This window comes from Netta rufina (assembly GCF_964035555.1).
Source record: "Netta rufina genome assembly, chromosome: 1".
In the NCBI taxonomy this organism is placed as follows: domain Eukaryota; kingdom Metazoa; phylum Chordata; class Aves; order Anseriformes; family Anatidae; genus Netta; species Netta rufina.
The window spans coordinates 2,970,102-2,994,518 of NC_140123.1; the positions used below are offsets into that span (position 1 = coordinate 2,970,102).

Consider the following 24,417-nt stretch of genomic DNA (forward strand, 5'->3'; position numbering starts at 1 on the left):
GGTATATATTTCTCTGATGTTAATTCTAAATTGTTGTTTATTTCTACTGGGCTGGCTAAAGCTGCCAGTTTTCAGAAATTGGAGCTCTACAAACAGTCCTAGTACTGCAAACAATACAGGGATACGAGCAAGTGACTGTGAGTCACAACTGCTATATTCAATTTCCACCTACACTTGTACACTCAATTAACTCCTCCAGGCTCAGTTTCAATATTTTACAAGAGTTTAGTAATTACAGAGGAGTGCAGAGTTTTGGTCAACCTTTGGTGAAAGAGGCTTGGATATCCAAACAGTGGTAATTAATTTGAACACTGTAAATCAACAAATAACAATGATTAATTGACTGTGATTGCCTTTTCTAACTAGTGATGACAGCTACTTGTTCTCCTCCAGACCTCTGCCCTCCTGGCAATGCAGTTCATGTAAGCTGTGATTCAAAATAGAATTTATGCAATAATTGAATGACACAGATGCCACAAGCTCTGCATCAAGCAAGAGCCACCTGAACGAGAGATGAGGACACAACCAAAGAGAAGCCATGCCAAAGGAAAGCTGTTTATTTTCCTTTGCAATCACCATTGATAAGTGGGTAGAGAAATGACATTGACAACATCAAAAAGAATGGAAACCACTGTCCTGCACCTTATGTCCACGTGCAGCCCAGACTGATCAAATTGTCCCTGTTCTACCTCAAAAGTGGAGGCTGAGACCTCAAGGTGCCCCAGGAAAAGGGTTCCTGCTGCTTTGCATGACCTCTGCCCACACCCTGGCTGATTTTCTCATGCCCCTTTGGAGGTTTTCCAAGCCTCCCCAATGGGGACAATCCTCCCACAGTGAGAAAAATTCAATATTTGGCTCATTGCGTTGACTATCGTTTAAGCAGCCAATAATCAGGGAACTGCTTATCTGTTAGCAGCCCCAGTCAGGAGTGGGCAGCCAAAGAGCCTGCATGAGTAACGTTGCTGAATCAGCCAAAAACCCTCCCCTGGGCTGCTCTACGGCCTCTCAATGCCCTCCCAACCCATCGCCCCTCTCCAAGACACGGTGAGCAAAGGGCTATGGGCTGCTTCCAGAGAGTACTTGAGCCTCAGCCCTGTCCTGTGTGCCTCCTGGCTTTGCTGGAGGCAAAATATTGCAGAGAGGCAATGAAAAGCCTGGCAAGGCCCAGATCTCTCATCTTCACTGGGAGGGAACGGGCCGCACCCAGTGCAGTCCTGATCATTTGGGACACCCGCTGGTTTATAGGGATTGACTGCAAAACTATCTCCATCATTGCTTGCTCCTTTGACCTCCAAACGTATTCTCCAGGAACCTGGGAGATGGGAAAATAGGGAAATGGGGCTGCTGATGTTGACTAACCACAGAGTTTATGTAGCAAAGACTCAACCATCACACCCCAGCTGTCCATCGGACCGACTATTTTGGGTTTGTGATGTTAGCTACGATGCTTGGATTGCTCCCCAGACTAGATGCAGTGAGCCATGCCCTTTCTGTAATGTGTTTTTTTTTTTTTTTTTCATAAAAGCAACAAGAAGCATCAGGGCGAGCTGTCTGCCCACTGAGTCATTGCTGCCAGCCCAGTTGGGTCTGCTGGTTCCTGTGTCATTAGGCGTTCCCTTAATTTAATAGCGGGGAGCGCTTTGGGACAGCTACGTCACCTCCTGGCTCTCAAAGCCCTTGACTTCACTTTGGGCTCATCAGCTTTACGGGGCACTGGGAGGGCACGAGCCAAAAGTGCCCGTGGAAGCTCCTCGGTGGAGACTGCGAGCTCAGACCCATGAAGCCACAAGGATCCCAGCCAGAGCTGGCTTGTGGCCGACCAACAGAGCAAATATACATCTGTCTGCATGGAGATGCACCCGTAGAGAGGTCAAAGAGAAGGATGGTGCTGCAGGGGAGGGTTTTCCAGTGTTTTTCCCCAAAAATGTTTCCCTGGCAGAAGACGTGTCTGGAGCAGCCTTCCTCAGGGGGCTGCCTTTTAATGGAGGAATGTACTCACAGCTTGATATAGGGTCGAGTTATAAAGACGTGATTTGTGGCACGTGTTACTGCAGGAAAGGAAAACAGTAGCACTGAGTAGCCCAGAGAAAGCATGATTTATTCCCTACTGCTGTATCCGAGTGCCTCCTGAGGAGGCAGCAAGTCTGCTGCTGGGCCCCCTGGGGCTGCTTTCACTGCTCAGCATCATTCTTCTCTCCCTCCTTCTCTTGCAACGAGGTGCTGCTCTATCCCAGCACTGCTAAACCCCAGAAAGGTGCTTTCACGCATCTCAGGGGTGCAGCCTCATCCTGGGAGACACACTTGGGTTTTTCTGACCTGGCAGAGGGAGGAGGGCAGGATCCCACCAGCAGAACAATACAGGGAAGCCCCATTCAGCTGAGCTTTGACCAAGGAGCCAACCAGTCTGCTTGCTAAACTGGAAACCTCAAACCGAGCTCCAGCCCCAGGGGTTTAGTACAGAGCCTCTGCTTTGTGTATATTTTCACCCTCAGCCAATGAAAAATGTGTTTTGTTGTAAAAAAAAAGGGGGTTGAGTGACCGTCACACACTGCAGAGTGAGGGCTAAGTGCAAGCAGGTATTTTCTGGATGAGAATACTCCAAATGCAGTCACCTTGCAAAGCTTCCCCATGTGCTTGGAGAAATTTATGCAGGTCCTCGCCATCCATGGAGAGAGCCAGGCCGACACTTCTCCTTCTCCTGAGCCATTTTTTAGGTTGTTTCACTGGAAACTCTCCTGACATATTTCAATTCACACCTAGCACAAGGCAGCCCTGACACCTGCAGGGCTCTTACTGTGTCAGTAATGTGGGTAATTTTTCTACTTCTTCCACCTAGGTGTAAATAGCATGTAGATTTTTAAGTGCATTTTATATAAATTTGGGTGAAAGATCTTGCTTTCCAGGTGTATGAAATACCAGTTGCTGCTTTGAAGGCTTCCCCATGTGCTGTGGATAACACAATCCACATACTTGTTGCTGAAACAAACAATTCTAGCTATGCTTGGTGATCCAAACCCTTACGTGGTGGAAACCAACAGTTCAGGAAAATGAAAAGAAAAAGTTCTTCCATGAAAATCTGACCTTTTACTTTTTCAATAGGACTTTTTTTTTTTCTTTTTTTCTTTTTTTTATGCCTATACTATGAACAGTCAAGACTAGACACCATTTCCCCTTGGTCTGCATCCTGTTTTTGAGAACAATAGCTGCATTTTTGACACAGTGCCAGCCCATAATTCATGCTTGCCTGTGTCCCTTAGAGCACAGACTTGGCTGATATAATATTTTGGTGCGCTGAAATGACAGTTCCAATTACAGCAGATTTTTATTTTTTTTTAATCAATATTATTTCTAAAAATGTAAATGCTGTAGGAATAATAAACAAGGAAGAGAGGCCTCATCTCTCGATGAAAGATGGGTTGTAAATTCCCTTGACCTAATCTCTAGTCCATTCAGATATAATACGGTTCAAAAGTTCAGCTCGGGCTCAGGCTTCTTTGGGTTTATGTCCTGTTGGGGATAGACAGCTTGAAACAGACGAAACAGCTTGAAACATATGTGTTTCTGGTACCATTCCTAGAGTAAAACATGAGTGTCCACAGCAGCAGAGCCTCTGCTGGTGTTAACGAAGCTATCCCACGCAGGGGTTGCTCCAAAGCAGGAGCGTGGATATTCCAGTTGAATTGTCCCTGGAGAAATAAGCACATTTTTTAATCACAGAACTAGCAGGATTTGGGCACTCAAAACTGATCAGAAAACCCTTTAGGATAGTTAGAGTCATCTCAGAAGTTCTGAATAATTCACATTCCAACATCTGCAAGTCCAAACTGATGGGAAAGCGTCTGCTCCTTCCCCGTGCACACAGCCCCTTCCAGGAGGCAGTCTCCACCAAGTCTCTGGGGTTCAGGAATGATCCCAAAATACCCTTACAACTACCTTCACCACCACCAAGACTGTAAAAATCCACCCAACATTTGACTTATATTTTATATTTGTGTTATTTTTTCCCCTCTTCCCTGCCGATTCAGAATGTTTAAAACATCCCTTTCTGTTTATGTGCTTTAATTCTCCCCCTTCCACAGCGAACCTTTTCTCATAACCTTTCTGCAAGGGTCCCATTTTTCACACCTTTCCCAGTTGCTGCTGCATCCCCTCTGAACTCTCTCACAGTGTCTGCCTGGAAAACTTTGCCAGGTTTTCTAACCTCATTCCTGGGATCAGGGAACTTGAGGAGCACATTTGGGAGAGCTGCAAAGTAAAAGACAGGAGGGGTGGGAGGGTAGCAGCAGCTGCCATGGAATTGGGTGTAATAAATTATCCCCAGGCAGGGTGGAAATGGTAGTGGATGTAGCCTTAGCCTGTCCCAGTTGTCAAGTAAAACATGATGATGGTTTAAATGACTTCACAGGCAGGGGGAGGTATGGGGAGTTAAGAGGGTCTGGCTGGTGAACAGATTGTAACTTGAGCTCACTCAGCTACAGCTGAGACGTCTTTAAAATCTGCAGTGACTTAACCAGCAAAACGATAAATTCAGATAGTATCGTGTTGTGTCTGTGCTTCTGATCTGTGGGGGGGGTCTGAAGCAGTGCAGGGGAAAAGCGACAGTGTTTGGGATGCTTGTATCCCAGACTTATCTGTGACTTAGTTATGTCTTTTAGATCTTTCTTAATTGATATTTATTTATTTATTTATTGGGGGGAGAGAGGGAAGGGATAGGGGGAGGGAAGTTTAGGGAGATCGACTTGTTTTATTTGATCCAAATAAAGCAAGATCTTTCTTTGAGATAAGACTTTATTCCCATAACAGCTCTTGCACAAGACCAAAATCCCAACAGGCAAATTGTGAAATAAGAGGTAGTAAGAAAGAAAAAAAAAAAGCAACATTTAGGCCATGAGATGCTGACAAAAAGGGGTTTGTTTAACTCTGTGGCACTCAGGTACTCTGCGAGGAGACATCTGAAGATACCTCGTGTGGGTGAGGCCAGAGGTCTGCTGAAGGCGAGTAGGAAGTGCGTGATGCAAACCAAATGAAGTGACACGTTCTGCAGCACACAAACATGTGATGTCATTAAACCTCTGTTGTAGCCACTAGAAAGCTGCCTCATGAGCTGTTCAAGGAAGCAGGAGGCTGGAAAAACAATTACACCATGGGAAAAGAGGAGAAACAGATAATGTAACTTGGAATGTACACAGGCAGAGAGTTGTGCAAAACATGCCTGGTTGAAAATTGGTCATGATTTCTGGTTTTGAGGGTAAACTGACACCAGAGAGCAGATCTAACATAACAACCACACATAGAAAGGACTTGGAGTGCCTGTTCTTCAAATTAATTCTGACTTCTTGTCCAACAGACTTTGGCTATTTTATCCAATTAGGATATCCAATTGGATGCCCACAAACTGGTGTTTGGTGGTGTTTGAGATACCGTGGGACATGCTGCCTGGCCTCCAGCTGGTAATCAAGAATAGCTAGGTTTCCTCTGGATATTGTATTCACACATGGAAATTCTGTATTTATGTGGCCCAAACCCCAGGAACATCCCAAATTACACCAGTTGCTTGCCAGAGACTAAACTGGCTGCCTTGGTTTGGGCAAGTGACTCAAGCATTTAGCTCTGGGTCAAGATACACAAATGCAGGAGTCTAGACATAGACATCACCATGAGAGCTGGTGGAGATATAGCGAATACAGCTTGTGGATGAAGAGAAGGTCAGCTCACTGGGTACCAGGACTCTGAGTGTCCCAGATGACCCAAGTCCCAGCCTCCAGCTCATGTAAGTGTAGATGTCATAGGGGAGTTAAGGTGTGCATAGGAGGACTCGGATGTCATAATTCTTCATGAAGACACCTGCATTTTTATCTATCTTTGTGTTTTAAATGCCTTTATCTGGACTGTAGAGGGAGACAGCATTGGCTACTGGTGACTCACATCTCTAGATCTTCTTCAGAAACACCCCCTCCTTATGAGACATGGTAGTAGGAAAATGTGGTGGCTTTTCTTTCCTTGTGCTCCTATAGCACAGAGTTCAGAGCACCTTGTGGATCATGGCACACCCAGCTCCAGTTCCTCCTCTGCAGGAGGGGGATTGTTTCGATCAGCACGTTGGGCAATATGGGAGCACGGTGCTTCCCAGCTGTCTCGTCCAGTCCTTTCCTGCTGCCTCCTGAATTCCCCGTGGCCAAATCATCATGTTGAGGGCACTGAGCCCTTCTTTGGGGATTACTCAAGAACTCCATAAGGGGTACAACTAGCTATAAATTGAGAAAATAAATAAAAAAGAGGATCAATTGATAGGGTCCGCTAAGGCAAGGAGGACACTGAGGGACAGAAATAAAGTTTTCATCCCCTTTGTATGGAAGAGACTTGAACTGGCAACCTAGGCATGGAGCTATCATGGCAGCTCTATTTCCAGCTGCATTTTGCACAGAGCTTTATCTAACAGTGATGCTTCAACAACGTGTACCAGCTTAGGAGCCTTGGGAGACAGATAGATGCTCAGCATGTGAGCCCTGTTGGGGCTTACACAGGTATGGGCATCTTTGTGCTGTTTGTGGCATTCCTTGTTACACCAAGGAGCAGAATGTTAAATGCAGGGAGAATTTTGACATCAAGCACAGTCAAATCTACACAGACAAATCTACAGACTTCAGGCGTCATCTGGAAGATGAACATTACTGGAACAGGTTGCCCAGAGAGGCTGTGGACTCTCCAGTTTTGGAGATTTTCAAAAGTTGTCTGGATATGGTGCTGGGTAAACTGGTCTGGGTGGGCCTGCATTGAACCAGGTAGCCCCCAGAGGTCCCTTCCAACCCCAACCTTTCTGTGAACAAGGACTGTAAAGATTAAGATTGTGAATTTAAATACCCAGAGAGGCAATTAAAGCAGCAAAATACCTTTCTGGCTCTTCATCTCGCTGGGCAGCATTGCTCCCAAGCAGGAAAGGAGCTTGATTTAGGGGTGATGGGTCCAGTTCAGCAATGCTATAACTTGTCTGCTGTCTGTGGCAAGGCATGAAGGACAGGTTAGAGGAAACATAATCTTAAATACATACATAAGCCTAGAAACATCTGCTCAGGTCTTTTAAAAATGTTTTTTTCAAAGAGTAAGCACCAACTAGAGAAGCTGGGGTTTTGAAATCCTTCAATCTACAACTCCCATCAGAAGTTTCTGCTACAACATTTTAAAATGAAGAACAGTGGATTCAAAAAAACTGTAAATATTATAAAAATATACCCATTATTACTTAAGATAGAAGAGCATTTTATGACCAAAAAAAAAAAAAAATTTTTTAAATTAAAATCTTACCTCATAGTTGTCTTCTGGAATTTCAAGGAGTTAATGACATTATTTTGTCTTATTTTCTTCCTGTGCTCCAACACTACTTGATGTGCCAAAACATGAACAGATTTATTAGTTTCAACAGCCTAAAACACTTACTTTTGATATGTTTTACTTTAGTAAAACTGAGGGGGATATTATTTAGCAATCGCTGATTTAAACATTTCCTCATCTTCTCCAGAACAAAGATAATAAAACTGAACTGAACTTTGCAATGATTTGTAGTTGTACCAGAATGTGTTTACTGCAATAAAAAGAACTGAATTCAAACTGAAGCTCTGGCCTTACGAAACAAACAATTCCCAACTCTACATTTTTCAGAATTTTCATTAAAAAATTTGAAATCTTTAATTTTAATCTCGAGCTATATATATATATGTTAAAGCAAATATGATGTGAATTCAGATCTGCATGTTCTGACCAGCTCCACTTGCTTCTGACATCACCAAGCACTTGCACCATCTCTCTGGACGCTTGTGCTGCCAAATCCTTTCTTCAGCTCCAGTGCAGGAGGCAGAACCCACCAGTGGACTCTGTTGCTCAAAATTTTCTCTATTCATCTATTCCCCACCTAAAATTATGACCCGTTCTCCTTGTTTTTCAGAGACTCATAGAATAATTCAGGTTGGAAGGAGCCTCTGGAGTGCTCCATCACAGCTCCCTGATCAGAACAGGGCCAACTTCAATGTCAGCTGTTGAGTAACATCCAGTGTTGTCTTCTTTGTAACTGCCCTTCCAGTTTTGCTAAGATTTTCCCCCAAGGTCTCATCTTCTTCATGCTGAACAAACCTTATTCCTTCTATCTTTTTCTTAGCTATCACATGCCCCAGCTCCCCAACCACCTTGGTGGCCTCTGCTGGACTTGCTCCAGTTTGTCGATATCTCCTCTACACTGGGAGGCCCACAGCTGGACACAGTATCCAGATGTGGTGTTAAAAGTGCCAAATAGGGGGGAATAAATTAAATTCCTCACTAAGCCTTTGAAAATACAGCTCTGCACGCAGCTAGGTCTCATTGTCACCAGGGCGTGATGCTGATCCATGGACAAATTGTCAACCAGGGCCCTCACGTCTTCAAAGCTGCTTTCTGGTCAGTTTTTCCCCAAGCTAGAGGCTTGCACAAGCTTGTTCTCTCCAAGGTGCAGGTCTTTGTTCTTATTTTGCTGAGTTTCATGAAGTTTCTGTAGGAAACTTCCTCTGCTATGGGGTATCCCTTTGAATAGCTGCTCTGCCCCAGCATGTAATCACTGCTCTACTTCGTGTCATCCACAAAGCTTCCTTATGGGGAAGTCATAAATATTAGGGAGGAATCTCTTCTGGTGTCACCTTCCAGAATGTTTCGTCATAAAGGGACATTTCCTGATGCCACCTTTGCTGTTTGCAAAATTCATTCACCCTCCTGGAGATGATCATGACATCAAATCAACCCTTGATACCCCTTTTTGAGCCTGGAAAGTGTGTGTCTTTGATGTAATAACTGCTAGAAATGGACAGGAGGAGAAAATCCATGGAACTAACCTGGCTCTGCAATACAACAGAGCATCCATGATCAATAGCTTGGGAAAAAAAGTGAACCCTCCCTCCCAGTTCTGCAGGACTGTTCCCTGATATTTGCCAAAAATCTGTTTAATATCACATTGCATCAGCCGCCAAATGCCTTTGCTTTCGAAAGAATGTTGCACAGCCTGATGGGCCTTCCTTCCCTTTGCTTAATCAGTCTCTTTTCCCCTCTGTTTCAGTTTCACCCTGTTTCCCTTGTTACTCTATGCTCCCGTTTGTCACCCCTCGTGAGCTGATGTCCTCTGTTTACATGCACCACATATTTGTGGGCAGCTAGCACGTCGCCTGGCCGAGGTACCTGGGTCTCCCTCTGTTCCGCATAGCTCAGCCCTGACGTCCTCCACGCTAGCTTCTTCCCACCCCTCTCCCTTGGTTGCTCTTCAGTTTCCTCTTATACTTCTCGGTTACCCATCGTGGAGATCTGATCTGTACTAAAACCATCTCTCTACTCCATTTCCTTCTCCCATCTTTCACTTCTTACTTTATCATCCCTCATTTCTGCTCTATTATCTGCCTTCTGGGCTCTCTCCTCACTTTTCCACTACAAGAGATGGGTTGAAACTTCACAGATCTGCTCTAACCTCTTGGGCTGGGGAGCGGTGGCCACTTACCACCCATTCCTCTGGAGGATTTTCATCTCTCCATGATGTTTTTTGGCTTGGAGAGAATTACACCAACACTTTATTTTCCCCCTTTCCCATTTTTCCCCCTGAGCTCTCCAAAGGCTCTCTGCTCATCCACATTTCCTCCCATTTCTTGTCCAACTCTGTTTGTTCTCTCATCAAGCCATGACCATGAGACCAAAATCTGCTCCAACTGGATAGCTGTGGCATTGCCAGAAAGCTGAACACCCTCAACTTCATTTTTTCCCCATTCCTTAGGGATAATTCTCCTTTTTCACCCCAAAGAAGCCAGAACTATAGGTGAATGGTTACTCTGTGGGTAATGAGGTATTTAACACGATCCTGCAGGGAGAAGACTACAGGGCAGAGAAGCTGTTAATGAGCAGCTTTGCTGTAATTCAGCTCTTCAAATGCTCATTGCTCCTCTGACATGGTGGACAACTATCATTAGCAAGGAAAGTCTCAAGTGATAGCAGGACGTATGAACCTGCCTGGTCTCAATTTTGCAAGGGAATGCATAAGACATACTTCCGAGGTCTGGTTTTGAGAGGAGATGGACCCAGACTTTTGGAAAATCAGACTTCTTTCAGGACTGGCCAGATGCAGACTGAAAATGTAGGCACCTGAAAGAAATCAGTGATCGCTTTCGAAAATCTTGATCAGATTGCTTCACACAGACAGGCATGAAACAGGAGTATACAGGCACCAGTACCACAAGCTGGCTTCTATTACAGAAAATCGTTTAATACAGGCTGTTTTAGTTTAGATTAAGCAATGTTAATCCTTAAGCGGACCTATTTCTTATACTGACCTGTATGCATCTATGCCTTTGCACAAGTGTGCACAGAATCAGCAGTTGTTTATGGAAAATAATAGATATGACCATAGGGTACTTTGCCATGCAAGGTAAAATATATTTTTATCTCTCCTGTGGAAATAGAGGCGGGGCAGGTTGTTGTTTTTGGTTGTTTCTCCTCAGGCAAGCAAAAGGGTACTGAATAGATTGGGGAATGGGTAGGAACAGGAAAGAAAATGCTCTGACCTTCTCAAATATCGTAAGAGTTGTACTGGTTTTGATGGTACGTGGCTTATTTGGGGCTGATAGGGGTCCTTGCAGAGAGCTCTGGAAACAGAGGCACTGTACTCTGCTAGGGTATTATCTTGGCTTGGCTTTGCAGGAAGAGCTCATGCCTTTGGAAACTGGGACTTGACTTTCCGTGGCTGCCCAAATGAGTCACGACTTGCTGAACTTCCAGGGACCCTCTCTGGGAGTTTTCCAGTGCTTCCAGTGCTTATGTCTGCCTGACCCCGCTGCAAAGAATCACTTCTGGGAACAAACCACAGGAACCGCTTAGTGTCTCGTGTGTAGCAAGCTGTGATAGGAATTATTTGAAGGAGAGCTGTTGGATCTGTTGTTCCGCCCCGTGCAAACAGCTGCAGAGAGGAAGCTACTTGCTGCATGAAAAAATAATATATATAAAGTTTATACAGTGTTGGTTGTATAAATCCCACATACTGCACATGCTGTGCTACACATCTCAGAATCCCAGAAGGAAATTTCTTGGCTGAGTAGCATAAACTCCCCTTGAGTTAGCAGATGTTGTTGCAGGGAATTTATGAAAGAGCAATGCATGAGGGTGCAAACTGAGGTTACAAAATCAAAGCCCAAGCTGCCTATATCCTCTCAACCTATTAGGATGATGTGGTTAAGTGTTGGGAAGACGTGTAAGGTGTGAGTAACAGCTACATTTGATGTAGGATCAGGCACTTTGGTATTTGGGCTTCAACATTTGGGGCTAATATAGGTGTATCCCCTATTTTGAGGAATAAGAGTGTGGAAATTTTTCATTTCTCATTGTTTTCCCTCTCCTCATTCCTTTATTCATATTTCCTTTCCCTCATGCTCCTCATCCTGTTTAAAATAACCAAGCAGGCCAGAGCAGGCTCATGTCACTTCTCGGCTGCTTATGCTGCTAACAGAGAAATCCAAATGAGCCATGCTGCATGTTACTCCTGGGACTTATTCCTCGAGAAAGCTGTTTCTGCTCCCATGGAAGTCAATAGAAGTCTAATTAGTCCCAGATGTTTAGTAATAACAAGCACTTCCTTTTGGTAGAGCCAAACAAAAGCAGTGTTAAAACTGTTAATTAAATGGGTTTGGCTCTGTCGTCAGGTTATTAACTAATTCTAGTCATGGCAGCCAAGCTAATACTGGCTCTCAGAAGGAGATATAATCTTTCTGTGCTTGACACAAAAGGCATGAATTTGGAGTATGGCTCAATTAGCCCATGTCTGGGCATACAGTGAAGCTTGCTTTCATACCAAAGGAAAAGCTTGCAGACTTCAGCATCTGGCTTCCAACTAAGCCCCAAGATAGCTGCTTGTGCAAACTTTCTCCTAGAAGAGACAGAGCTTGATCCAAGGCACAGCGTTGGCTTCCATTGACTTTTCATCGTCTGAACATTGTCCTGGGCAACCCGCTCTGGCCCTGCTTGAGCAAGGGGGTTGGACCAGATGAGCTCTACAAGCCCCTTCCAACCTCAGCCAGCCTGTGATTGTCTGATTCATATGTTTTTTATTCTCTGGTTCATATTAAAATGTTAGACCAGGTCCTGGTGCTGCTGACTGGTCATGTACATGAGTTATTTCAACACCACTTGCCTACCTCTTCAGTAGATCTTGATGTTCACTGGTTGCCCTCCAAAGTACATGCCAGCTGTCCCTGCTTTGGGACAAGACATTATAGACCTAAGGTGGAGTCTAAACAACGTAGGAAAAAAATGGAAGACATTGCTTTCATCTGTGGAGTATTCCAAGCTGGTGCTTTAATATATTCACATCCCTGTGTATTTTACAAAATCCAAAGGTGTTTTTATTGTACAAAATCCCACAACAAAATCTACCAGCCAGTTTCTTACATATCTGCTTGAAAAATAGAACTATACACCATTTTTGTAGTGTGTTAATTTTGACATTCACTAGCTGGAAGAAACAGAAGTGGAGCAGCAATTTGAGTTATTTACCTGGACAGGTTTGGGTTTGACTTCTATTTCTCTTATGTGCCTAAATGTACAGTTCCTGGCATTATCGGAAAACCTGACACAGCTCCTTTCAAAGCCACTGGATGCCGTCAGTAGGTCAGGTTCCCACTGTTGGTGAGCATCTCTTCACTTCAAAAGGGTGAATCTGCTATCAGATACGGGACATAACATATGTCAGTGCCTGCTTTTAGTGACTCAATGGGTCGGTTGTGTCAAACCCATCACAGAAAGAGGATCTACAGACTTGTTCTTGCAACCAGTCCTCTCTGTCATAATCTCTTTTTAGGGAGAGATAGTGGACCTCTGATCTGAATAATGGCCCAGGACTCGGTTCCCTGTATCTTGCTTCATGTTTGTATCTTTAAAACGTGTTTTGCCTGCCTAACCTCCTGTGAACTTTAAAAATAGATATGTTATCTTTTTGCATTGAAATGTATCTGTATGCAGTGAATTCCCAACAGTTTTCCTTAGAAATATAAACATTTCAGTCCAATGTTAGCTGGTTGAAATTCATTCTCTAAGACTTCTTTTAGAAAGCGCTCACCCCAGAGATGAATTTCTTCACATTAAACCCAGTTAAATATGTATTGCACGTGAGGGGCAAATTTCTCCTCTTTGAGTTGAACTGTGGACCTGTGACCTTCTGAGCAGGTCTGGGTAACATTTAGTGCAGCTGCTTCACACCTGAGATTTCTGTTACACCCCTGGTGGGTGTTAAGTGCCAAGACTAGTATAATTAATCTCATCTTCCCCCCATGTCTTGCCCCAATGGCTGCAGCAACATACTACAAGCAAAGGAAGATGTCCACAGAGTTTGCTACCACTAAGGTCTGTGGTTCCCATGGTCAGCCATGGTTTTTCTAAATGATCACCATGAGCACATCTGACACGAAATGTGATTTGCTCACTTAGCTGAATTCTCATTGCTTTGGAACTCCAGGGAGATTTTCAAACAGTTTCAAACAGTGCAAGATCATGTTTTAGCCTGCCCTGGTGCCAGATTTTATGATTTCAGTTCAACATTTTGGAGGTGTTATTTCTAACCTGATAGGAAAGAAATAAATCTCAGTGCAAGGTGACATATCTCATGGAGGTGCAGCACTTTTCTACTAAGCTGATGTCGTCATAAAAAAGTGATTCAGTTACATCACTCAATTTACATGAAGCCTTTTTATGAAGATGACATCAACAAAGTATCTTAAATTTCACCTCCCTCACAACAACAGGGCTTTACAGGGGGCCTCTTCTACCACTCTATAAACTTTTTAGGCAGATCAGCTTGTGAATAAAGCAAGTACAAAACATGGCAAATTCTCCTTTTAGTCCCTGCAACCCAGAACTCTATAGTGGTATAGTTCAGGGGCGCTTTGAAACTGTCTTAAAATCCACAGTTAAAAATCAAAGAGGAGAATTTAACCCTTCATTTCTACACACCGACAGTGTAGCACCTGATTTATTCGGTTTTCAAGGCAATCTGCGTGCTATGCTTTAAACTGATGGCTGAAGTTCTGCCTGCGGAAGCAAAAAAATGAACCCACTCCAATGATGATCACGGACAAAACCAGCACAAATGTTAATATAATAAGGAAGTTGATTTTCTTTAGATCCTCTTTTTCACAGTCTTCTGGTCTAATGTTCCCAATGTGCATTTCTTCCTGGTACCCGAAGTTCTGAGTGTGCTGGCACATTAAGTGCTCTGCATTGGGGATGTGGACGTTTTTGTTCTGGATCATCGATGAGAGCCAGATATTTCCACAGCAATTGAGTGGGTTACCAGTGAGATACAAGTTTTTAAGAGAATTTTCTAATGCTAAAATATTGCTGTTCTGTAATGAACTAAACCTATTGTTCCGTAGGTCCAGAACTTCCAGTGGAGAGTCGCTACCCCACCTAGGCAGCCAATTCAGCTGATTTTCGGAGAGATTTAAGTGTTTCAGGTGACTGAAGCAAGGCAAGTCAATATTTAATTCTATCAGGCTATTGCCATGTAAATGCAAGTATTCAAGAGACCGTTCCAGTCCTGATAGTGCTTTAACTTCAATTTTCAGGCCTGGGTTCATGGAGATATCCAAAGCAATCAGAGAAGTCTTGTAGAAAGTGTACGCTGGCAGGATGCTCAGCATGTTGTCAGCTAGGTACAAGTACTGAAGAGCAGGAGAATCAACGAATGACACACAACCACTCTCCTCCCCAGCAAGTCTCTGCTTAGCTAGTCCTGAGTACATGCTGCAAAGACTGATGTTGTTGCTCTGTAGATTAAGCAGTCTGAGGCTAGGAAGGCTTGAGAAGATATCAAATTGCAGGGTCTGAAGATGGTTGTTTTGAATGTAGAGCTCCCTCAAATTCGACAGCGTGACAGAGTCCAGGAGAAGGTTCTGCAAAGAGTTGTAGCTCAAGTCAAGGATGGTTAGGGAGATCAATGCACTGTCATAAGTTACTGCAAAAGACTGAAGACAGTTTTTACTGAGATTAAGGGTGTGGAGGGACAACATTGATTCAAAGAATTCATTCGAGATTGATTTGATTTCATTATAGCTTAAGTCTAAATACACAAGTTGGGATAAATTAAGAGAACTTTTGTTTCTACTTTGCTTCTGATCAAGAAGAAGAAAAGCTTCTAGCCAGTCATTCTCCATATAGTCCATTTTATTATGAGAGGATTCAGTACTGAGCTGAATTAAATTCTTTGATAAATTCAGAGTTACCAGCTTGTTCACCAGGGGGAAGACAGGGAAGCGAAGTAGTTTGTTTTCACTCAGATCCAAAATTCTTAAGCTATACTCATCATCCGACTCTGTGGTGTGGAAGGACTCGATGCTATTTCTGCTAAGGTCAAGTATCTCCAACTGCCTGAGGTTGAAATCAGAGATGCAAGTAATTGAATTCATGGAGAGATTGAGTTTGGAAAGATTCACTAGAGACTCAAAAGCACCTTCCTCTATTTCCATGATGATATTGCTCTGAAGGTCTATCTCCACAAGACCTGGAGAACCCTGAAACATTTTGTGCGATATCATTATAATACTGTTGTCTGCCAGGGAAAGATACCGCAGTGCTGGAGCTTGCTTTATGAAATACTCAGCCATCCCGTTGTAGAGGCTGTTGTGAGACAAGTCCAGTATTTCCACCTTGGGTAAAAGTCCGATCCCCTCTGTCCCATTCTGAGCGAGCTCGTATAAGTGGTTGTTGGCTAAATTTATTTCCAGCAAACTTGTCATGTGTGCAAAGACTCCAGGCGCGATGAAGCTTATCTGGTTAGAGCTTAAATCCAGGCACTGGAGAGAAGTATAGAATGGTAATGGCATTTCAAGGATCCTTTGTATCAGATTTCCAGACAGATCGATTTTGTTTATGTTTGAGTGGAACTCATGAGGGATTTGCCGAAGGTCTTTGTTGTGGCAAAATGCCTGCAAGTTTGTCTGCCAGAAAAAGAAAGAGAGAAAAGGGGTCATCACCTGACAAAGGAAAAATATATTTGCATTAAATGTAAAGAAAATAGCATTCAACAGTCAATTAGATCCTTCTCCTGAAACACTGATCACATTATTATTTTTTTGAGCATTCAGACAGCAAACACAGTCCTCCTAATACTTCTCCACAGCTATAACAGTTAGCACGCATTTCATTTTAAAGCCCAGTAGAGTTGTATCTGCTACCTGCAAGAGATACCTACTATACATTCTCCTTTTTATACCTTTCTCCCAGGCTTATTTTAATAGTCCCATGTGAAGGAGTTTCCCCTCTTTCCATTGCAATCAAACACTCTTTTTTTCCTGATATTTGCTTTTCTCAGCTTCATCCTAAATCACTCGATTAGTTTCTGCAAACTCCACTTGCAATAGTAATAAGTGCTTTGAAAAGCTCCTCTCTGTTGGCAGCATAGTTTCAAACCAAGGACACGGAAAGATAAGGATCCTATGGTACAAACTGTGGGATCTCTCCTTGTTAGTCATACCACTCAGGTATTTGATTGTGCCTTTCTTTAGCCATGGCATAGGTAAGCAATGCATCCGCAAACAAATGCGTCATTCAACTACTCAAAAACTTCTGATGCAAACCTCTAAACTCTTCCTGTTTTTACCATCTATATTTATCCTTTTCCCAAGGCAACATTTCCTATCTTCTCACACATGCTTTATGCTCCATCCATATGCTCCATCCCCATAAGCCATCCATACAAGACATTCCCAGTGCAACAGGGAAGACATATCATGTAAAGCCAGCTTTTTAAGGGAAAAAGGCTGTGATGTGAAGTGAGGGTCACACTTTTTCTGTTCACTTCTAAGCACTAGAGTGAAGAAAAACTCATCTATTCATCAAATTCGTCTCCTCGATGCATGTCTGTTCAATTGCAGCTTGGACTGAGTCTGTGTCCAAAGCAAAATTTGGAGTGTGTGTTCATAAGGAACACTGGAAACATGAAGATAATCATCCTTGCATAAATGTCAAGCTGTATTTTGCTGTTAGGAAGAACTTACAGCAGCAGGAAGAAGAGGAATGTGAAAGGTTTAGGCAGCATTTAATTTACTGAAAGGAAACTCTTGTTATGAATGTATATGGGTGACCGGGTCATGTACTGTTTGTAGAAAGATCAGAAAGAAAAGAGAGAAAAATTTGGCTGAATCTTAACTTTTGCAAAGAAGCGGAATCCAGATTCCATGACGCAAAGTTTTGTATTAGCTTTTCAGACATTACAGAAACATTAAAATAAAATATATATATTATAAACCATCTGCTTCATGTGAACTTCTAGGTGAATGAAGTGGCAGGTCTGTTTGTGAGAAGTGGGGCAATAGTCAGCATTTTGTAACTCTCTCTTTTGCATCATGTGAGTTTTTGAAAATACATAAAAATGTGACAGAAAAATATTAGTGCTCATCTAAACTCTAGATATACCCAAGCTGCTCCAAAGATCTGAAATAATGGCTTATCAAAAGTTGAACCCACGCTTTTTTTTTCTTTTCTTTTTTCTTTTTTCTTTTTTTTTTCTAACCAGCTCTTTCAGATCTCCCAAAAATAAACAAATTAGAAAAGGAGAGGAGGGAATATTCTGACTTCTTCCAGCCATTATTTCTTGCCTGCAAAACCAGTTTCAAATTGCTCATTTTGAGCTAAAACACATACAGAGCTGGGCTAAGCCCAGAGCCCCATAGAACAGATCAGGAATGGTCTTCTTGTTCCATTTGTGGAAGAGGGAGAAGCCAAAAAGATGCACACATCCAGAGTGAAAAAGAAGCAGCCTCTGCAGCCCAAGGCAGATGCCAGATCTCTTCCCACACCTCAAGCCACATCTCAACAAGCACTGAGCACCCTCTGCTCCCTCTGAGCACCCTGCACTGAAGCCTGGTCCAATGCCCATCAGCACCAGTTGGCCCATTTCCATCAAAGTCCATGAAAGAGAGGTCAGTCCCAATCCACCACGTATCTTGCAGGATTGGGCCTTCAGTCTGCTTGCACCGAACCCTCCTAGCGATAAAAGGGTCTGATAAAATCCATATCTCCCACTGTCTGCCATTTGTTCCTACAACATTTCCCCCCCCCCCCTTTTTTTTTTTTTTTATGATTTTCATTCCTTTTCACTGACTATTTTGATAATCGCTGACTTTCTTATCGAGTCTGTTCTGCACCATCTTTTCTCCCTCCAGGCTCAAACTGCATGAATTTCGATCTCAACAGCACTAGGAAGGGAAGATGAAGCACTTCTCAGTGGGACTGAGCAAACAGCATTTGTTTGCCTGTGCATCTCTCCTTCTCACCCCACAGCTCAATGGGCTGGCAGCCTGAGGCTGGAAACGAAGCTTTTGCTGGTCTCATGTTCCCACCTCATCAGCTCAGTCGGTGCTGTCACCGGTTTGATTAAAGGCCATTGGCAAGAGCATTTGGTCACACAGTGTCTGGCTCCATTCAGATGCTAGTGGAAATATGACCCAACAACTCAGAAGTTGAGCATCATCTGAATTCTGCCTCCGGTTCTTCCCAGCTCATCACTGGGTGGAAGTTGTCACCCACCTTACCAACAGCTCTGCTAACAAAGCAGCTGGATCCAAGCCCTTTTGCTCCCATATCAGCAGTTTTATGAACCAAAGAATTTGGGCTGGAGATACCTGGGGAGAGCTTGTGCTTGCAAGGTGTCCGTGTCTGTTCTCTAGAAAAGCTGCCCAGGTGGAAGCTTGGCTGAGCAACAAAGTCTGAGCAATTTCCCCAGGTATTTCGAATGGACTGACCCAGGATAAGCACTATGTGTATGTTCTTTCACAACCTTGACACAAGGTTGTACAATTTTCTGAAAACCTTTCGCTTGCATGTGGCTTCGTGTCTTGCAAATAGTTGGCCAGCAGTTGCTTTGGCTCAGTAAATAGGTAATGACTTGTTTAATCGGTGCAGCTCACTTTGGTGTCAGAGCCCAGTAGGGACATTTTACCCCCTAAAACCTCTTCTACAAGACTGGTTCACCAACAAGGATGCCAATGACAAAGGGTACAGGTTTCTCACCCATGCCTCTTTCAGGAGACCTGGGATGAAAGTTTCCATTTCTGAGCCTTTGTTATTTTAAAGGTGTCACCAGAGGGAAAGTAATGTGTAAAACAGTGAGGCTGTGATGAAAAATCGTCCTGTGAACTAAGTAGGAGTCCCAGCGGACCCATCAGCTAACCCAGCAGCCTCTTTAAGCTGCGTGGAAATGTGTTTGGATTTACACCCTCCTCCCTCCATTGGACCAAACACTCAGCGAATGAGGACTAGCAAAACCCCACTGACTTTAGCAATGCTGAGCTGTTAATTTATACCAGATGAGCATCCCAGCCCCCAGCTGCAGCGTGTTTTCAGTTGGGGCCAAATTTATCCCAGCCTCATTGCGTACAGCCTGGGGTTTTTGGCCTGTGCAGTGGGCCTGCTGGAAGCAGTTTACAGTGGAGTGGTGGAAACAAGCATGTGTTTACTTCTCTGCAATCAGCCTGATCTGTGACCCATCAAGAAATGGGACGGGGCGAAATCTGCTCGGATTATTGCATGTCTCGCCCGGCATTCATGTGACTATGATACATGGGACCCAAGTCGTCATGTTTACAGCGGTTTCATCAGTCTCCCCTTAACAGCCAACGAATTGAGCTATCCAGTCACCTTCCCAAGATCTTTTTATATATACTAGGTCTTAATTTCTCTGGAATTCAGGAAGTGCAGCAATACAGCAGGGTGGGCAGGAATGGAATGAGTCCCATAAGGGAGATGTGTACAGCTCACAAATTATTTTTTTTTCCCTATTTTGGAAATTCTCAAGGATTTGTGCTAAACAGCATCAACATTAAAAAAAAAAAAAAAAAAAAAAAGGAAGATAAGTATTTTTAAATGGCCTGTTACTGTCAGCAGTACTTGAATAGGGAAAGGAGCAAGTCCAGCTATGAATAACATTTATAATATTGTACCAGGTGCTTGCAAAAATTCAAGGAGCAAATTTTGTACAGGAGCCAGAGGCTTTGTCACCTTTTTTTAGCTCCAGTAGAAGTCAGGTGCAACACCCCTGGCAGCAATGCTGTGTCAGGGCAGAGGTCAGACTTGCCATTATTACAAAAGCTGCTATAGATGTGTTTCTCAGAAGCTTTATTTAAAGCACAAAGAACTTAGGCCTGGTATAAAGGAGTAGATATGAGGTCTAAGTTCCTTCTCTGTCTCAGTCATAGGATCCATGTTCATTCTTGGGGAAATCAGGTCACATTTCTTTCAACCAGCTTCTCCATAGAACAAAATAGAGACGATGACACTTCCCTTTTTTCCCCTTTATGTGCTGTCGCCACATTGAGGAAGGGAACAAGAACAAGAACAGCCTGCAGAGCATCCATTAACCCAGCAAAGCCCACCTCTGCCAACTGGTCTTTGGGGGAGGACCGTTCACAGAAACTGTCATTATTTGTGCAGTGCCTCTAACTATGGGGTCCCAACCTCACCAGGACCCCACGGTGCCGGGCAGGGAGGCATCCTTACCATTTCACAGGGCATCCCCTCTGCAGGCCGATAGTTAGAGATCCCTCTGTTCACCACTGCCAGGAGGAAGACGATGTACAGTTTCATGGTTCTGCAGGGAAAAAGCAATTATGTTAGGTGTCAGACACAACCCCACAGTCATCTCGTGTGTGCATGTGAAAGCTGGCACCAGAACATCACCAAGCACAGACAGGCATGTATGCAGTACAATAAATTAACCCATCTTTGAGCCTACAGCTTGCATGACCCACAAATGTACATTTGTGTCTCTTTGAACCAAGTGGGAAAAAGAGAGATCTACACAAGGACATGAAAGGAAGATCCAAGGAATCTCATAGGACTGCTCTGATGTGATTTCAGCTTGATGATACCCATGTCACCCACTGAAATACAGATGCCCAAGCTGGGCAGAGTGACAGATGCTATGGAGAAAGACAAAGTGACCTCCTACAGGCACCTGTCTCTCCCCATAGAGGCAGCTCAGGTGCTTTTAATTGGGCTGGAGTTTTGGGGGCCAAGGCTTGATGAAAGTGAAGGGATGCCAATCAGAAACAAGATTTGGGATCAGTTTCCATTTCCATCCACAACAGTTTCCACACCTCTTATCCCAGCACAGTCAGAGAGCTTTTACACACTCATTAGTCACCATGCATCCAGATTTGTTGTGTTAATATAAACAGTTTAAATAAATAATGGACTGAGACCTTTTTGTCCAAATGTTAGTCTTCCATTTTACACATCCCAGGTATGGGCAAGCTTTTAAATACATTTGAAAGCTGATGCCTTAAAGAGAGACAGACACAAAATCTGCATCAAATAAAGGATTCATCAGAGTTTAACTCTGATTGCAAGGCACTCCAGAAAAGAGCATAGAAATTACTGTAAAATGAATAAAGAGGGCAATGGGAGAAAAACGGAAATGAGGCTAAGGGAAAGCATTCCTGACAGCACATTTCTAGAAGGACACCGATGAGTTCTGAGGGGTCTGCCCTGAGATGTCAATGGGCCCTAATAAAGTCTCTGAGTTCAAGCATGAGACTTCAACATCACACCAGCTAATTCAGAAATTAAAGACTTTTTCAGGAAGAGATGGAGACCTGTATGTCTCAGGCTGCAAACAACTTGTATAAGCCATTAAGGTTCAGCCCCAAATATCTTGAAGACTCATTTACCTTTTAATATATGATGCTTACAGAAAGAAAAGAATTAGCAACATAATGCACAAGTTAAGCACAGCTCTGTGTAGCTGAAGATGGCAAAGAAAAACCAAAGAAATCTGGCAGGAATTCAGACTTCCAGACCCTGGCAAAGTGGTTGCAGTTCTGCTTTGCAGATTGAGAAATTATAGGCACAGGGACTGTGTTTCATTTAAAGTGAATAGATTTTATCAATGCTGTAGTCACCACTGATGTGAGCTCCAGGTATCAACTCTTTCTGCCACCATTTGTTGCAAAAATGCTGAACTTTTCTGTATTTGTACAACCTCTTGCAGGCAGATCAAAGCTGGTCCTGCTGATGTCCTGAGCCAGTGAGACACGCACCAGCCCCCAGCTGGAAGCCAGGCAGCAGTGCTTCTCTAGCCCTGCTCTTAAACCTTTCCAGGAGCAAACCTGCATCCAGAGAGGCCCAAGTGTTTTGCCAATTTCATTCTCCCATGCGCCGAAAGACGGCGTCCACGCACCGTTACTCAGCAGCTTCCACCCACAGAGCATCATGAGGCTGGAAGGAGATGGGATCACGCCCAGCTGGTGGAGATCCCTCCGCTTAGTCACTGTTTGAGGGATGCAGCTGATCGCCGGCACTGGCAGCTGCTGAACAGGAATGCCAACGGGTTCTCTATGGGATAAAGTCTCCTGGGGGTTCTGCCAGGTCAGCCCTGCCACCTCAGGACAACTATTTCTGCCAAGGAGATGATCACCAAGACCTAATGAGTGGGTTGCTCATACCCTCCACTGCTTTCCCATGAGGTTACAGCACTGTGTCATATTTGGGCACGTTTCTATAAACTTCTGAGTGAAGCAAGGCATCCCTCCTCCTCACTGCCAGAGAAAAGAGGTGTGTACTAGGAAGAGAGAGACTGGAGAAGTCTAGACCTTTAATTAATGCTTTATTTTCAGATTGTATATTCCTTCTAGTTTAGGGAGATAACTAGTGAGAGAAAATGATCTGGGAGCCCAAGGTGAAAGAACTTGGAGTTTGTCTTTGGGGTTCTGCAGCAGGATCAGAACTCTGTTCCCCACCTCTAAAACAAGACCAAGGATACTCATTGTCAACCTTTTAAATTACTGTTTGCAAAATACTCCAAAATCACCCGGTGGAAGAAGGAATTGATGATACCACCATCTATAATGCCTCTGACATTCTCCCTCTCTTTCTCATTGCCCAGGTTTCTGAGGTTGGGTGCTTGGGGATTCTGTGCAAGGGGAGTAGCCTGGGGGTTAGAGGAGAAAATGATGTTTGTTGTTTGGGTACTGATTTGCTGAAACTGAGAAAAGACAGACATACCAATGATGTGCAAATTACCAGACTTTACTCAGAGCCTTCAAATGGAAATTATTTCTGTTTAGGTCCGATGAATTAAGCTGATGAAATCTCCATGGATATTACCCACAACAGGACACCACCCTGCTGGACAGTGTGCGCCCCATGCAGTCTGCACTCTTCTCTTGTCATACTGCTAAAAGTCATCCCTTTTCATCCTAAATGATGACCTTGACACAACTCAGGGTCTAAACATGTTTTGAAACTTCCTAAGCTATGAATTTAAAAAGCAACTGTGAAATGGATGCATTTGAACACAAGAACTTGATTTAAAGCCTTGTTATTGGTGACAGAGCTGCAGCAAGCTAGGATGCTGTCCCTCAAGGTGTTCCTAAGGTGGCTGTCACCCTGGAGCCCCCAAGCTCTAGGACTTGGTGCTGTGTTCCTCCAAATATGAAACCACATGGACCGAGTCCAGAGCAGGTTAAGCTGCTCCTCGTGGTACAACACCACATCCATGCTCGCAGAGATTCCCTTCCCAAGGTGGTTTTCAGTGTTCAGCTGTCCAGCTGAGGAGTTTTCCTGTCCAGATTTTCTCCTTTAGACCCTCCTCATCCCACGGAGCATGACACACAGCTGTGCTCCCTTGGCTCTGCTCTCTTTGCAGGTCTCAGCTGCTCACCACCCTCACCTGGTGCAGAGCTAAAGGTTCAGCACACCCATTTAACAGATGGGAGGACAAAGGCAGTGATTTTCCCCCAAAACAGATTTGAAAAGCAGGGAAGAGTTAGGATTTAATCACAATTTGTCCAGTTCCCACTGCAGAGCAACATATGCCTCCATCTCTTTTACAACACTAAGCCTGTTTGTAGCTAACAACAGCAGCACCTTCTAAATATCCCCCAAAGATAATTTCTGCTACTGCTCAGTCAATTAACAGCGATGTTCTCCCGTGCCAAAGAGACGTTAAACATGAGAGAAGAAATGAAACACAAACCAAACTCCCCGCAGTCCGATGTTTTTTTACATAAGACACTTTGCTGCCATGTTAGAGCCCTCAGGGTTAAAAAGAGCAAATATCCCCCATTTACCTTGTTTCAAGGGTTTCTCACATTCCCATATGCTGCTTGTCATGTCTTTAAAAAGCATATCCAGCTCTCCAACAGCAATTCAGTCCTGGTACCTAGGTAATTATTCTTCAGCTTCATGTTCGCCCATTCAGGACACCAAGAGGTTTACTTATAACTTCAGACCGAAGACATTTTTCAGGGAAATAACCTTGTTTGGGACAGTGTCTGCTTTAAATTAAGTTGCTCGTCTTCCTCCGGACTCCTCTCCAGGCTCTTGCTGGGTCCTAGCCACCGCTGTGTGCTCTGAGCAGACTCAGCTACTGTGCGGCAT

General features: G+C 43.8%; 1 protein-coding gene across 1 annotated transcript; it reads right to left on the reverse strand.

Moving 5' to 3' along the window:
• Positions 1–12,364: 12,364 nt before the first annotated feature.
• Positions 12,365–24,190, reverse strand: LRRC32 (leucine rich repeat containing 32). Its single transcript, XM_084287839.1, has 3 exons — positions 24,108–24,190; positions 20,536–20,626; positions 12,365–15,977 (listed from the first exon to the last, which is right to left on the reverse strand). Exons 2-3 carry the CDS (start codon positions 20,620–20,622, stop codon positions 14,040–14,042), a joined length of 2,025 nt encoding a protein of 674 aa, XP_084143965.1. The 5' UTR covers positions 20,623–20,626; positions 24,108–24,190; the 3' UTR covers positions 12,365–14,039.
• Positions 24,191–24,417: the final 227 nt, after the last annotated feature.

Coding starts and splice junctions, on each gene's coding strand:
- LRRC32 (XM_084287839.1), bottom strand. CDS start 20,622: ATGAAACTGTACATCGTCTTCCTCCTGGCAGTGGTGAACAGAGGGATC. Junction 15,978..20,535: donor AGGGGATGCCCTGTGAAATG/GTAAGGATGCCT, acceptor TTTTTCTGGCAG/ACAAACTTGCAGGCATTTTG.